Genomic DNA, 15,534 nt, shown 5'->3' with positions numbered 1-15,534 from the left:
ATTGCTCAACTGTCCCCCTTCCTCTCATCTGTGACTTACCAACCCTAATAAGACTTCTATAATCTTGCACCATCATGAAATTATTTGTTTGAAAAGCTTGAAAAGCTCCCCACTCCCTACTGAGACCAAGTACCAACTCAGACCACATCCAAATTATCTGGTGTGAATCTATGTCTCTAATCTTGTTATTGGGACAGATTTTCTTTCACACTCAGACTGTGTGACTGCCAGATAATCAAAGTCTGACATACTGTACAGAACAGGTACCCAGTGCAGGAAATGGCAGATCCTAAAGGCAGCTGAAGGGGAGAAGCCTGGAGTCTGAGAAACACAGGCCTGTGTGTTCATCTGCTCCCAAACAGCTTGAAAGACGACCGACTGATGATAAATATGCGAATTGGAAAAAGAGAAAATTGGCAAAAGCAGGCTCTTTCTATTTTAATCATGCCAGAATCAGCTCAGGGCCGAGACTTCAGCTTCTGAGATTAGGGTACATCCCGGTGGTAATGACTCACTACTATGATTCATAAAATGGCAGAAAATGAAGAAGTGCAGGAACGTGGATGGACCGAGGGCTCTCTGCAGAACCGCAAAAAGAACTTAAAGTTCAATAAGTAACCAACGCTTTCTTTAAGGAAAAAAGTGTTAATGTGTAACGGGACTAATGGAACTGTCTCTCACCAAAGGCATGACGAATAGGTAGACATGGGGTGGGAATATGGTGGAGGAAAGTGTACCCTGACATTTCTGAAGGACTTGCTTAAACTGAAACATTTCACTTGGCTACTATAGCTAAGCTTTCCAATTGTAATTTGGCAACCCTTCATGAAGTCAGTCTCATTTTAGATATTAAATGTTAGTATTAAAAACTAGACTTGCCAAGGAGTTCCCTGGTGGCCTGGCAGTTAAGGACCTGGCATTGACACTGCTGTGGCTCAGGTTGCTGCTATGGTGCAGGTTTGATCCTTGGCCTGGGAACTTCCACATGCTGTGGGTACAGCCGCAAAAAAAAAAAAAAAAAAAAACTCCCAGAGGAAGAACAATACAGCATTAAAACATGCATCAAGGGAGTTCCCTTTGTGGCTCAGCAGAAACAAACCCAATTAGTATCCATGATCCCTGGCTCTGCTTAGTGGGTTAAGGTGTTGCCATGAGCTGTGGTGTAGGTTGCAGATGTGGCTTGGATCTGGTGTTGCTGCGGCTGTGGCATAGGCCAGCAGCTGCAGCTCCGATTCCACCCCTAGACTGGAAACTTCCATATGCTGCAGGTGTGACCCTAAAAACAAAACAAAACATAAAGACCCCAAAACCATGCATCAATGATAGATGTGAATAACCTCAAAGTAATCTTTATGCAAAACCGAATGCCCCTTATCTTTTCTGGGCAGCAGCTGGAATCCCTGCTGGATTGCAGAATGGAACTGTAGAAGCATGGCTGTTCTAGGCAAGTTAACTCATTATCATTCCTGGTAAGCCAAACACACTTCCCCAACCCCCTCGGCCCAGGAGGACTATTCAGTCCTCATTCTTTTCTGTGGTATCACTCAAGACAAAAAGTGGGCTCCCATCTGCAAAATACCAAATTGATGTAATTTACCCTCCTCTACCTTCTTTAATCAGTGGGCTATTTTAAAGTTACGTACTCAGAAACATTTCTAATCATGAAAGAATAGGTGTCACAAGGAGAGAGGAAAACCAGCCCGAGCAAAATAAATCCACCAATAACTAAATATAATAAACTAAACCCCAAACTGGCGGCTTTCCAGAAAAGCATGAGTAAAGGTTTTGGTTTCTATGACAGCAGATAACACATGACTTATGTTTTATACAAATGTCCTTTTATGAAAAAAGCTCTTTCTCTTAAAAACACAGATTGAAATAAAATTATTTCTTCACCACATACAGTATGGTAAGAGACCTCTCCGTTTCAGCGCTAAAAGGTGACACTTCATCAAAAGCTTTTCTAACTTTCCTCCAAAACACTGAATACCATCTGTCTGTTTCTTTTTGGTAGTAGTTAAAATTTTATTTTCTTTTTAGTATTTTATTTAGCATAAAAAAGGGGAAGTTACTTGATAAATGTGGGGAGAGGAGAGGAGAAGTCCTGTTGAGCAAGAGGCATCTGGGACAAGCTGTGGCTGCGTGAATCTCAGACCTTGATCCCTTCATCGGTGGTACGTAAACCGAACATCCACAAGTAATTTTAATACCCTCCTTCGTAATGATCCTTATCCACTAGACCACATTATATTAAATATCTCATAATAACAGTGTGATTTTCTGGAAAAAGTCAGAAATAAGATATTCATTAAATTCAAAACAAGCACTAACATCTACTGATATTAATCACTTTAAGTAAACACAGGTGGAAAAACTATGGTGAATAATAATAAAGGTTGATATCAAGATGTATCAGATTTGTATAATGGTAGGAGGTCAATAATACCGGTTGAATTAATTACGATAAAGTGAAAATTCAACTGGCTCAGAGGTGTTTATTAATAATGGGATTATTCAAATGCTAAATTCATCTGGGAACTATATGCCAAATACTGAGCAATTCTATTCACTCTTCTGAAACTAGGAATTTTAATGTTAAAAATATGTTAAGCTTCTGATCCCAATAAAAAATTAAATCAAGCACCTTACCACCTGTTCAGCATGTGTACTAGAAAAGACTGACCACAACATGCATACTTCAGAGTTTCAAAAGACTAGAAAGAGATGAAAAATGCAACCTCCAATTCTAGACCACTAAGTGTCAAAAAATGAATCTTTCTAAGGGGATAGCAAGAACTCATTTTAAAACCAAGAGTCTGAAAACAGGATAAAGAAAAAAATGGGATGTCTTAGAACAAATGAGTCACCTAAGTTATTAAAGAAGGGCTCGGATAATGAAAGCAAATCCATCAATGGAATATAATATGATATTTTTCAAGTTTTTGAATGCTCTAGGAAAAAAATCCAAAAAAGGACTCAGGATTATCACTGCCAAGAGAAATAGAACATATCATGAACGAAATAGTAAATTCTCATGATGCTCTCATTGTGAAAGCTGGCTGGTTACTGTGCAGGCTGGTTAAGCAGCCGTCAGTCAAGCTGGCAGTTCAAGCAGGGATGAGATTGGACTGGGCAGAGCCTGGGCAGTGCCCCCATAGGATGGGTATGACCCCAGGCTGTCCTTAAGTCACTGAAGTCTCAGGAGTGCCAGGTGGCTTAGATGGTTTGAAGATCTCACAATAGCGTTCGGCTCTGCGGTCCTGAAGCAAAGCTGGGCCTCTGAGAAACAGGTTTAGGCAGCGGGAAACAAAGTGACTTCAGTCCCCAGGATTTGGGCTGGAAGCCGTGAGGAGTGAAGGATTAAGAATCAACAGAAAAGGAGTAATACAGAGAGCATAAAAGAAGGAGAGGAGTGAGCAGGCTTAAAGGAATGGCCCAGAGGCCCCAAATACCATTCATCCAGGAGACAAGAATAAGTGGTGATAACTTACTCAAAATATCTGCAGTGGAATACAGAGTTTTTCCAAAGCCTTTCCCTCTGATGGTATTTACACATATTACCATGCATCCAGTCTGTTAGTTTCTTAGTCTTTTCTAAGAAAGAAATTAAAACTATACTCCACATATCCTAGTTATAAATTTCTTACATAAATTTGGGAGTTCAAATTTAAGCCATGGATGAAAACTAAAGCTTAATTTCATGTTCTAGATTTTTTCAATACCTTATAGAGTTTAGGACACATGCTTATTAAGATAGAATAAAATAAAATAGAGCAGTGTGGGCCGGAGGAGAGGGAGGCGGTCTGGCACACAGACGGGACGTGCCCACACCCTTCCACTCACCCCCTTCCCTTCTCCAGCCACGCACCCTGATGAGTCTTCCGTCAGTTCCAATCCACCTGACTTTCCACTTAACCTTGTTTTTCCACTTGCACGACAATGTCCCTTTCTAAAACAAGCAGACTCTCTCTCACTGTTTTCAGGAAATCCAACTTCTTCATTTTTTTTTTTTTTCTGTCATTTCTGTCCTACTATGAGTTCGACTACTCATGTAATTTTAAAATAACATTGACAAGAAACTCAGCTAAAACGTTCATCAAATTGACCTTGAAAACTGAGACAAACGGGCCTCTTTCATTTCAACTATCCATGGAACTGACTTTTTCATCACTAAGGAAGTAGCACTGAGATGGGATCTGACATCTGAAGACAACTGAGTATGACCCACAGTCAAAATAGGACATTTTCCCTAAAGTTTCTTCAGCAAAGAGGGGGAATGAGGGGATGGCAGAAATCACACTTACAAGTCCACTTATGGCTACAATCCAGATGTAGGAACCAGAGGTGAAAAGCTATAAAAGAAAAAAAAAGGCAACTAAAAATGAAATTCAACTGCCAATCACAGCACACTTATTTTTATATAACTATAGTCATAGCCATTTGTTAAGTCTTAATTATATATCTTAATATAAACTAATAGAAAATTAATAAATATCAATTCTGCTATTTAAAAGAAAACAATACATTAATTTTTCTTTTTTTTTCTTTCTCTCTCTCTCTCTTTTTTTTTTAACCAAGACCTCACCCAGCCTTCCAACAGACTTAAAACAGACTGGTTGAATGCGGCCCACTCCCATGCAAAGAAAAATAAGTAAAATTCAAGCGTATTTGTATTTAAAAACATGAGTTGGTTTCAACAAAGTAAAACACTATATAGAAAGAAATTATTAGCATTAACAACATACAAAAAAAAATAGGTAGTCACCATCCAATGACTAAGTATGACATGTAATATCTGTCTACATAAATCCTCTCATTTCAATTTCCCGTCACGGCTGCTCTAGTTTTAGATGAAGCCATCTGCCAGCACACAGATCCACGTCCGGTGCTGCTGTGAGTAACCACTGATATCCAGTTCACTCAAGAGCAGACCAAGGAACAGGGTCAAAGTTCAGTAATGGCAAAGGTAATTAGAAGTGGGTCTCGGGAAATTTCTCCCTTTGCTTTCCAAATCACTGACATCCAAGGGTTGTGCTCAGGGTTCCAAAAAAATAAAATAAAGTCATGAGACATCTCAAGGTGTTCCTGCAAGAAAGAAAAGATTTGTAGCCTAATAACAGGATATTTTGGGGACAATTGGTGAAACGTGAATGAGATAAAAATTTGAATAAGATTTTATCGACATAAATTTCCCACTCCTGTTAACTGAAAAATGGTTATGTAAGAGAATGCCTTATTTATAGGAAATATACACTGAAGTGTTTAGGGATAAAATACAGTCATTAAAATACAGTCATTTAATACAGATTAAAAAAAAAAAAGATTTGTAGCCAAAAGTTTATTCATGTTTTTTTTTTTTTTGGCCCTGCCTAGTCCAAGTCTAGGGATTGAACCTGTGCCACAGCAGTGATAACGCTGGGTCCTTAACCTGCTGGGCCACCAGGGAACTCCGCTGTTCTTATTTAGATCATTAGGTGGGGAATTTAAACACTTCTGCTTTTAGAGAAAGACGCTGGTTCATTGCTGACACTGTGCTAGAGGCAAACTTGAAACTTCTGCACATTTATCAAGCACACACAGGAGAAAGATCCATAGAAGACAGACACGAAGGTAAGAGATGCCAAAGCCCAGGCGAAAAGGAGTCTGACAAGCTGTGCTCTCACGTTAGCTTAAGTAGAAATGAGCACTGGTTGCAACCTCAAATTCAAGCCCTCGATCTAAAATGTCATCCTTTGTTCTGGCATGGACGCTCGCTCAGTGTGAATGACCCGGATGATGACAAGGAGGGGAATGACGTGGAAAAATATTTTTCTGTAGTTTTCTCCTACAAATATAAAGATCAATGAAAAAGCTTACTTTTGAAGCATTTACTCTGAGCCACACAGTGACCAAATATTAAACTTAGGACTCCTCCTCATCACCCCAGTAGGTTGAGTCTATTATTAACTCTATTTCACCCATGAGAAAACTGAGAAAGTTGAGCAATTTGAAAGAACTAGTGGGTGGAGGAGCTGGGAGTATTCCCAGGGGGTCTAGCCCCAAGGCTCATGACCTCGTTACACTACCACGCTGCATACACAAGCACAAAGAGCACACTATTAATTCTGTCAGTAAAGATTTATTTCATTTGGACTCTTAAGCCCTCTGCCTTACTGCACTTTGGTCCCAAGCAAGTCTGCTCATATTATGACTACGTGTCCTCTCTCGAGCCGGGGCTCCTTGTGGGCAGGTGCCACATCCCATGCTCCATCTTCTCCTCCACGGCCCTCAGCGCCAGGCAGTACAGGACTGGCTCTTGAACCATATAATACTTAAGTGACCCTTCACAAACATTTTCGCTCTTCTGATAATGATCAAAGTCATTCATTCTCTCATCTGTTCATCCAACAGACAGCCCCGGTTTCAAAAGCCGTCGTGTGAGAGACAGAGGCACAGAAACATGTGCGAAGGTCCGGGGGTGGGGAGGATGGAGGGAGAGAACAGAGGTTTGGGGATAAAAGGTTCATGCCCACGTCAAGGTGGGGAGAGTGGGAGTTGATAGTGGGTAGGCAATTAGAAGCCCTGGTTGCCAGTCATGCTAAGAATGGTAGATTATATCAAAAAGCCAGAGGCATCACCACCTCTATTTTCTGATACCAACTTCTACCTCACCAAAAAGAAAAAAAAAACAAAAAAACAAAAAACCTCACAATTTCAGAAAAACCAAAGGTGGCAGCTAGAGAGACATAAGTTATAAATAATAGGAACCGAATGGCTTACTGTTTAGATTATGCTAAAAATCCAATACTATAATCTCTAATCCTTTAAATGACCGTGTAAGTTAGATACTGTTGTCCCCACTTTACAGATGGGCAAATGGGGGCTCAGAGAAAGTGACAGAGAAGGAAAATAATTACCAGAGCAAGTACTTGAGCCAAGGCCCACTTGGCTCTAAAGACTTTCCACAGTGCTCCCTTGAATTCCTACCCCAGGATTAATAAAACAGTGTTTTTCACCATCGAAGATGCTCTATAACTTTAGAGCTGGAAGGAACTGTAGGATCAGCATGAGGCTCAGCAGCTTCCATAACTTGACCCAAACATCCAGCTAGTGCTGCCATGTCAGAACGAGAACTTGGGTCTCCTGCCCTGGGTCCAGGGTACTCTCCTGCCCCCTGCATTCTGCCTCCTATGGCAACATCTTGAAAAAATTCAAGATGCCACAGCAAACCCTAATGATAAGACTAAAATGCAGAAACGGGCCCTGGGTTCTCTGAGCGCTGGGAAGGACAGGGGAGAGTGTGACGCTATGCAGGTCCAGAGACCAAGAATAAACACATTTCATGAGAAATGGTTGTAAAAGCGGTAAGGAAACACCCACCCCAGATGAGCCATTGATAATACATGACAGCAGAGCAGTGAAGTTAGAGGAAATGCTAAAGGTTAAAAGGGGAGGGAGGAGGGCATCTCACAGCGACCTGAGTATCCGGTTTGATGTGTGTGGGATAGGGAATGTTATGAGTATTAACGGTGGATCAAAAGGCCAAGCGACACATGGTACCACAGGAAACAGCAGAATAAAAGTTTACATCAAAAGGTGTGAGAGTGAAAGAAAAGTGACAAGTATTACAGGTAGAAAACTGAAAATCCTACGTATCCTCTGTTACCGGGCCTGGAACCCAGCAGAGAGCGATCAGCATGCACGGAATACTGGTGGAGAAAGCCCTCCTCGATTTAAGTCCAACAGTAAGTCCTCTCCTGGTCTTCATGGAACCATTTAGCAGAAGCTGACAGGCCCATCAAGCCTGCGCAGCATAGGAGTTATGCTGCTGGCAAAGCACATCTGGTTCCTGCTTCGAAGCTTTATTTGCGACACTGTCTTCAATACATTAATTTTGAGAATGGTTTTCTACTTTCCACCTGACTGTTCTCAATTGTTTCCACTTCATACTATGATTTTTTAAAAGCACTTACACACAACTGTACAATGAAATTAAATATTTTCCACTGATAAAAATTACAGTGAAAGCTCTTATCAGATATCTAAAGGCTCTGAAAGTATTCTAGTACCTTATATACCTTGATGTTCTTGTTCTGTATCACTTCCTTTGAACATCTGATACAGATCATGAAGCCAAACTTATGGGGAAAAAAATTGTTTTCAAGGAGATCAAAAGAGAAAAGACCAAAAAAAAAAAAAAAGATCTGATTAAAGAAACGTGAGCATAAAAATGCATACTGTACCTGTAGTCCCAGTATATAAATCAGTGTCTTGTTTGTGATGGACAGCGGGCCCAGGATGTGTGCCACTTGGACTCTCGGGATGGAGCAGTAAAATGGTACAAACAGAGCAAATACAGGTGCCAGGCTATGTAAACAAACAAACAAACAAAAAAAACACTATGGTATAATACTCAATTTAAAATACCAATGGCAAATGTTTATTTGAAGTTAACACTGAAGTAAAATGAATAACATCATTTTATTTTGGTTTGAAAGCATGATCTTAGATACACAAGTTGGTTTCTATATGTACATCAACATCTGAAATAATTTGTACGTTATATTTTATGAGAACTCTATAATTATCTAATCCTTATCAACTCTCCCAAAATTACTGCGAAGAAGTGGTTTGGCATCTATTAATTATCAGGCACTGTGAGAAAATTTAAAGTTGATGCATTAGTTTTCTTCTCAGAAGCAACTTAAAATCTAATGAAAGAGACTAGACAAACCAAAAGTAACAAACATTATAATTCATGAAGGTCAAATCCAAAACTTGCATCTCAGACTTTGTCCAATTATACATCACTATAGCACGACACCGATCACCACTCCTGCCCTCCCTTCCTCAAATTTCTCCCTCCCTTTGTTTTTGTTTTTTTTCTTTTTTTGCTTTTGCTTTTTAGAGCCACACATGTGGCATATGGAGGTTTCCCAAGCTAGGGGTCAAATCAGAGCTGTAACTGCCAGCCCTACACCACAGCCATAGCAATGCCAGATCTGAGCTGCATCTGAGACCTATACCACAGCTCATAGCAACACGGGATCCTTAACCCACCATTCGACGCCAGGGATTGAACCTGCGTCCTCACGGATACTAGTCTGGCTCATTACTGCTGAGCCACGATGGGAACTCCCTCCCTCCTTTTGTCTTACACCCTGTCTCTTGCTGGTTTCCCCATGATTTCTCCTACCACTCTTCTACCCTCTCCAAGGTTCCAAGACAGTCTTCTTTTTCTTGCTCTAGTCTTTTTTTTTTTTTTTTGTCTTTTCTAGGGCCACACTGTGGCATGTGGAGGTTCCCAGGCTAGGGGTCTAATCGGAGCTGTAGCCGCTGGCCTACGCCAGAGCCACAGCAACGCGGGATCCGAGTTGCATCTGCGACCTACACCATAGCCCATGGCAACGCCAGATCCTTAACCCACCGAGCAAGGCCAGGGATCAAACCCGTAACCTCATGGTTCCTAGTCGGATTCGCTAACCACTGCGCCACGACAGGAACTCCCTCTAGTCTGTCTTTGTATACCTGCAACTATGGCTTCAACTAAGAAAATGAAGTGAGTCCCCAAACTGTCTGCCTGTCCCCTCACCTTGGCTGTGAAACTCAATTTGATAGCTTCAACCTGACATTCAAAAAGTCACAAATGTCCTTCTTCTTAAAGTCTTGTTTCTCCTTAATCCATCGCCTAACACTGCCAACATGTCCTTCTTCTTAAAGTCTTGTTTCTCCCTAATCCATCGCCTAACACTGCCAACAGTATTCTCTTCCCCAAACACCACTCTGTTCACGACATGCCTTTGTTTAAAACCCTTCCTTCCACAAGCGCCCAGTATCTAAAGAGGAAATTCAACATCAGCATGAAACAGCAAGTCCTGCGATTCCTTCTTACCAGTGTGGATTCCCACAACCTCCCCCTTCCCTGGACCCGGCCTCCCCCACCCCCGGCCCATGCTCCCTGGAACCTTGGGCTCTGTTGACTATTTGCTGACACAGGTTATTCTTTCAATACAAAATATCCAGTCCACCTCTCTGCTTAGGAAGCTTATGCTAATGGTGTAGGACAGAGCTCAACACTTCAGCTCAGCAATTTCTCCACCCTCCTGGTGGCGGGCTCTGTTGACTATTCAACTGAGTGAGTGAATCAGTGAATCACCTGGGCACCACATGAGAGGCAGTGGGCCAGGGACAGGAGTTCCATCCATACCTCCAAGTAAGAAGTGGTCCCTGACCTCCAGAATTGAAAACTCAAGGTGACAAGGGCGAGGCGGGCAACCTGATGAATGCTGTGGTTTGGACATGCAGTCACGTCCATTCGTCATTAAATGCCTGCCTCAGACTGGAGCCACCTAGGCTTGAAAGCTCCTCAGAGGAGCTGAAGGCTGGGCCCCATTTATGGCTGTGTCGGCTCCTGGTTCCCGGCCCTCAGCGGCATGGTGTGCAGGGCTACAGTGAAACAGCCCGTGGAGTCCCAGGCTGCGCTGCTGAGCCCTGGCTCCCCTCTGCCTCTGCCCGTCCCCGCTCCAGATCTCATGCCCTGGGATGCCCAGCCAACACCGCCACTGCTTCAGACACAGGCCCTACTGCCCAGTCTGGCCTGGCAGAGAGCGGTGCCTTCCAAACTCCAAAGCAAATTTTTCAGAACATAAAATAAGAATACGGGAGTTTTCTGATGGCCTAGCAGTCAGGGATTCGGCATTGTCACTGCTGTGGTTCAGGTTCAATCCCTGGCCTGGGAACTTCCACATGCCATGAGCGGGGCCAAAACAAACAAACGAACCAAGAATACAGTCAGTCATTATGAGAGGTGGAGACATTAACAACTTCTTCTTCTTCTTTTTTTTTTTTTTGGCTGCACCCACAGCATGCAAAAGTTCCTGGGCCAGGGATCTAATCCAAGCCACAGCAGTGACAATGCCGAAGCCCTAACCACTAGGCCACCAGGGAACTCCATGGTTGTTTTTAATCAGTGAGGCTTGTATTTCAGAAAGTCAGCTTCACTCCTCAGCACTCACAGCACCTATTCTCCAGGTTCCTCTGAATGAAGGAGGACAAGGTCTCTTTACCCTCTGACAAGTCCGAATAGTACCTGAGCACCTCTTAAAAGGTTATGAAGATTAAACGACTACATTTAGAATGGATAAGCAATGAGGTCTTACTGTATAACACAGGGAACTCTATCTAGTCTCTAGGGATAGAACGTGATGGAAAATAATATAAGAAAAGGAATGTGTATATATATATGTATGACTGGGTCACTTTGCTGTATAGCAGAAATGGGCACAAGATTGCAAATCAACTATACTTTAATTTTAAAAATGTTTAAAAAGAAGTATGAGCAAATCCTGGGAGTTTCCGTCGTGGCTCAGTGGTTAATGAATCCGACTAGGAACCATGAGGTTGCGGGTTCGATCCCTGGCCTTGCGCAATGGGTTAAGGATCCAGCCTTGCCGTGGGCTGTGGTGTAGGTTGCAGATGTGGCTCGGATCCCGAGCTGCTGTGGCTCTGGCGTAGGCCAGCGTCTATAGCTCCGATTAGACCCCTAGCCTGGGAACCTCCATATGCTACGGGTGCGGCCCTAGAAAAGGCAAAAAAAGACAAAAAAAAAGTATGAGCAAATCCTTAATATGACACTAGCAGAACAGCATGAATCTTTTGTGAAATTCACACATGTCAGATTATGTGACGATATGGGACAGGGCCAACAAACTCTGTGTCCTGAAGCTTTCTTGTACATCTGGGTACCAGGTTTGAGCTCAAGGGATGATCCACTTTTTGCAGCTGGTTTGATATCGTCTTTCAGCTCCAACTTTACATCCTTAAGCGTTTCTGCAGGTCCATTTTATACAACTTGAAAGATCTTCAAATTTTCTGATTATCATAAGCATATCTGGGAGTTCCTATTGTGGCTTAGTGGATTACAAATCCAACTAGTATCCATAAGGACCTGAGTCTGATCCCTGGCCTCGATCAGTGGGTTAAGGATCTGGCATTGCTGTGTGATATGGTGTAGGTTGCAAGTGCAGCTCGGATCTGGCATTGCTGTGGCTGTGGCACAGGCCGGCAGCTGCAGCTCTGATTCAACCCCTAGCCTGGAACTTCCACATGCTGTACCTGCAGACCTAAAAAGTAAAAAAAAAAAAAAAGAAAAGAAAAGAAAAAACCAAGCATATCTTTCTTTTCTGCTCATCCAATAAACAGTGGTGCTCTACTGTGATATATTTTTCAAACAAAAATATCTGATGAGCAGCAGCTTAGCAAAATATGTCCTGTGGCACTCAACAAATGGAGTTTCCCCAAGCACAGCTCTGTAAGATGTGGCTGTGGGAGCGTGTGTACACGTGTGTATGTGTATTTTAAGTTATTATTTGCATTGTGCAAATTTTGTTGATCTTGGGGATTCTCACTGTGAATCTGATGCACGACAATTACGGCTGAAAGCATCTGCTTGGCCTACAGAAGATCATTAATGTTTTGTGACCACACAGGTTGTAAGAGTGGATTGTTTTATGTGTAAGTATTACTGTTAAATACAGGAACCGATTCCAGCCACAGAACATGAATCATAAGTTAGGATGGACATTACATGTGATCATGACGACACAGCAAAGGTCAGTGGTCTTAGGGCTACAAATGCGTGATGAGGAATTAGAACAAACTAGAGACAGGCCATTTGACACAGGATTCTTCCTAGTCGTTCAAGAAAATAACTTTGACTCCAAGCCTTAAAAAACCACGTGGAGCGGAGTTCCTGTTGTGGTGCAGTGGAAACAAATCAGACTAGTAACCATGAGGCTACAGGTTTGTTCCCTGGCCTCGCTCAGTGGGTTAAGGATCTGGCGTTGCCGTGAGCTGTGGTGTGGGTCGCCGACGTGGATCAGATCCTCCATTGCTGTGCCTGTGGTGCAGGCCGGCAGCTGTAGCTCCGAATGGATCCCTAGCCTGGGAGCTTCCATAGGCTATAGGTATGGCCCTAAAAAGACAAAAACAAAAAACAAAAAAACCCCAGGTGGAGTCTGTGCTCACCTCATTCACACAAGGAGTTCCCGGGACACTGAAGCTCTAAGAAGAAAAAGTGTCCTGCAGCAGGAGCAGGGTTTGCGTGGGGGTGTAACAAGGGGAACACAACAAGGGGAGCGCCGGGCTGGGCCTGGCCCCAGAGGCCCCGCTACTTGGGAGGAGCCACTGCACCTTTGCACGGCTGTTGAAAATAGGATTTGGATCCTTTGGTCAGGTTCCCCCAAGTTCTTTTAAAAGGTGTCCATGTTCAACTGCTTGAGCTTTGTTTTGGCACCCCTGCCCCAAAGTGCTTATGGACTGTTGTCCACCTTGCTTCCAAGGCTGAGGAACAGAAAGCAGCCTCTGTTTGGAGGTGGTGGAAGTTAAGTATACACTTATTTTTTACTGTGACTTGTTCAGGACCAAGTTTACAAAATGCCTTGTTTCCTTTATTATTGTTTCTGGAAAGGGACGTTCTATTAAAATTGTTTTAGTTTGAATAGAGAATAGTTTGTTTTTTTTTTAATTAAGACTTATTTTGAAAAACTCTTAAGTTCAATTCAAACGTATGCCAGGACCTTGCAAAATAAGGTAATATTCAGATACAAATGTCCTGATCAGACGGCTCAGCCCCAGCCAGTGGATACCTAAGTGCCAGGCACTGGTCAGAGCTGGGGACACAAAGACTGGTCAGATGCAGCCCCTCATGGTCTTGGAAGGAGACGGCGGGGACAGGATAGCTGAGGTCTGCAGACGGCACAGCAATGGGGCTGGAAGGCTTCCCTTCTCTGGCCCCGCACAGGGTTTTTAAAATCTCCCTTGAGGAGTTTCTGTTGTGGCTCAGCGGGTTAAGAACCTGATGGGTATCCATGAGCATTCGAGTCTGACCCCTGGCTTTGCTCAGTGGGTTAAGGACCCAGCGTTGCCGTGAGCTGTGGTGTAGGTTGCAGACGCGGCTCAGATCCCACGTTGCTGTGGCTCTGGCGTAGGCCAGTAGCTACAGCTCCGATTAGACCCCTAGCCTGGGAACCTCCATATGCCAGAGGTGTGGCCCTAAACAGACAAAAAAAAAAAAAAAAAAATCTCCTGTGAGATTACTGATTTTATGAGGAAGCACCACGTTCTAGTTAGTATTCCATCTCCCTAGTGCCTCATGCAGACCTTACACAGAATCAACCCTCACGAGGTATAGGATTAAAAAAAAAATAACAAAGCTACTGTAATGAATAGACTTATTTAAACTGTCGTACAAATACTACACACACACCAAAAAAATCTGTTTTTTTTTTCAATTAAATTCATCTAAACTCGAATACAGTTATGATGCAGCTGTGCATTCTTTTCATTAAAAAGTACAAGTTACCATTACGGAAAAGAATATGGAAAAGAATACATATATATGTGTACACACATGCGCATACATCCATCTACATACACATATATGCATATAGAACTGCTCTGCTGTTAACCAGAAACGAGCACAACACTGTAAATCAACTATACTTCAAAAAAAACCAGTTGATCACTCCGGGCTTAAAATCCTCCTCCCTAGAGGAAAAGCCGAAGTCATGACAAAGACCCACAGGCCCCACGTGGGCTCTCGCTGCTCCAGCCACACGGGACCAGAGCGCATCTCCCTCCGGGGGGACCAGGCACGCGCACCTGCTTTCTCTCTCCAGGCCATCCTCCCACAGGTAAGTGCGTCACTCCCTTCCTCACACCCTTCCCATCTCCACTCCAACGGAGCCTTCTCTGGGAGGCCCTCCCTGACTGCCTCGTTCCAAACTGCAGCCCCTGCCCACCTCACAGCCCCACCCCACTTTGCATTTTCTATTTCCTTTCCTCATGGCACCCATAACCGCCTAATTTTACTAATGAATCCATGGCCAGAATGGAAACTCCACAAGGGCAGGGATCTCTGTCAGTGTGCTGCTCTATCTCTATCCTCTAGAGCCATGTCTGGCACAGGGTAACTGCTCAATGAATAGTTGCTAAATAAACTTCTCTTTAAAATGGCAAAACCATACAGCAGAATCTGTCTTTTGCTTTAAAAAACAAAAAAAAAAACCCTTTCTTGCTTTATTATTTTTAATGATGTTAAAACAACAGTTTCATACATACACTCAAAATACGACCTATTGGTCTCTTGGTAGCAAAATTCTATTTTGGTTGCACTTGAGTTTCACACTATAGAACTTATCTTTAGGTACTTAATTTATAGAAGTTCTTCTATTTACATTTAGCAATAAAGTATAAAGAATCTGAAGAAGAGTCCTTGCTTGAAGTTACATGTCAACGTAAACTAAGAAATAACGATAGGAGTTTTAATGACCACAGCTCACACCTTATGTACTAAGAGAAGAAGCTGCAAAATTCCTTAGAAGTTATTCATCACTGTGTAGTTTTAAACGATGACTAAATACTAAACCACATCTACCCATAATATAAAAGCCCGTATTTCAGACCATGGTTATATAGGTTGTTTTGCAGAAAATTTCCATTGCTATTTCTATACACACTGAATGTTATTAGTCAGTGACCCGTTTTTTTCTTTTC

The 15,534-nt window shown here is 42.7% G+C and overlaps 1 protein-coding gene across 4 annotated transcripts in view; it reads right to left on the bottom strand.

The window, feature by feature from the left end:
* The window catches only part of UBAC2 (UBA domain containing 2), a 178,540-nt gene that overhangs the window by 56,495 nt on the left and 106,511 nt on the right, over positions 1–15,534 (bottom strand). For 3 of the 4 annotated variants that reach the window (XM_047755766.1, XM_047755769.1, XM_047755768.1), the window contains 2 exons: positions 8,223–8,346; positions 4,305–4,352 (listed from right to left, as the gene is read on the bottom strand). In XM_047755766.1, the coding sequence (XP_047611722.1) occupies positions 4,305–4,352; positions 8,223–8,346 (172 nt within the window). The remainder of the gene's footprint in view (positions 1–4,304; positions 4,353–8,222; positions 8,347–15,534) is intronic. The other variant, XM_047755767.1, reaches the window with a different exon arrangement.

The sequence above is a fragment of the Phacochoerus africanus genome, chromosome 13 (genome assembly GCF_016906955.1).
Source record: "Phacochoerus africanus isolate WHEZ1 chromosome 13, ROS_Pafr_v1, whole genome shotgun sequence".
Classification (NCBI taxonomy): domain Eukaryota; kingdom Metazoa; phylum Chordata; class Mammalia; order Artiodactyla; family Suidae; genus Phacochoerus; species Phacochoerus africanus.
The sequence above is the reverse complement of the archived record's forward strand: the minus strand, read 5'-3'. Positions and strand labels throughout refer to the sequence as shown.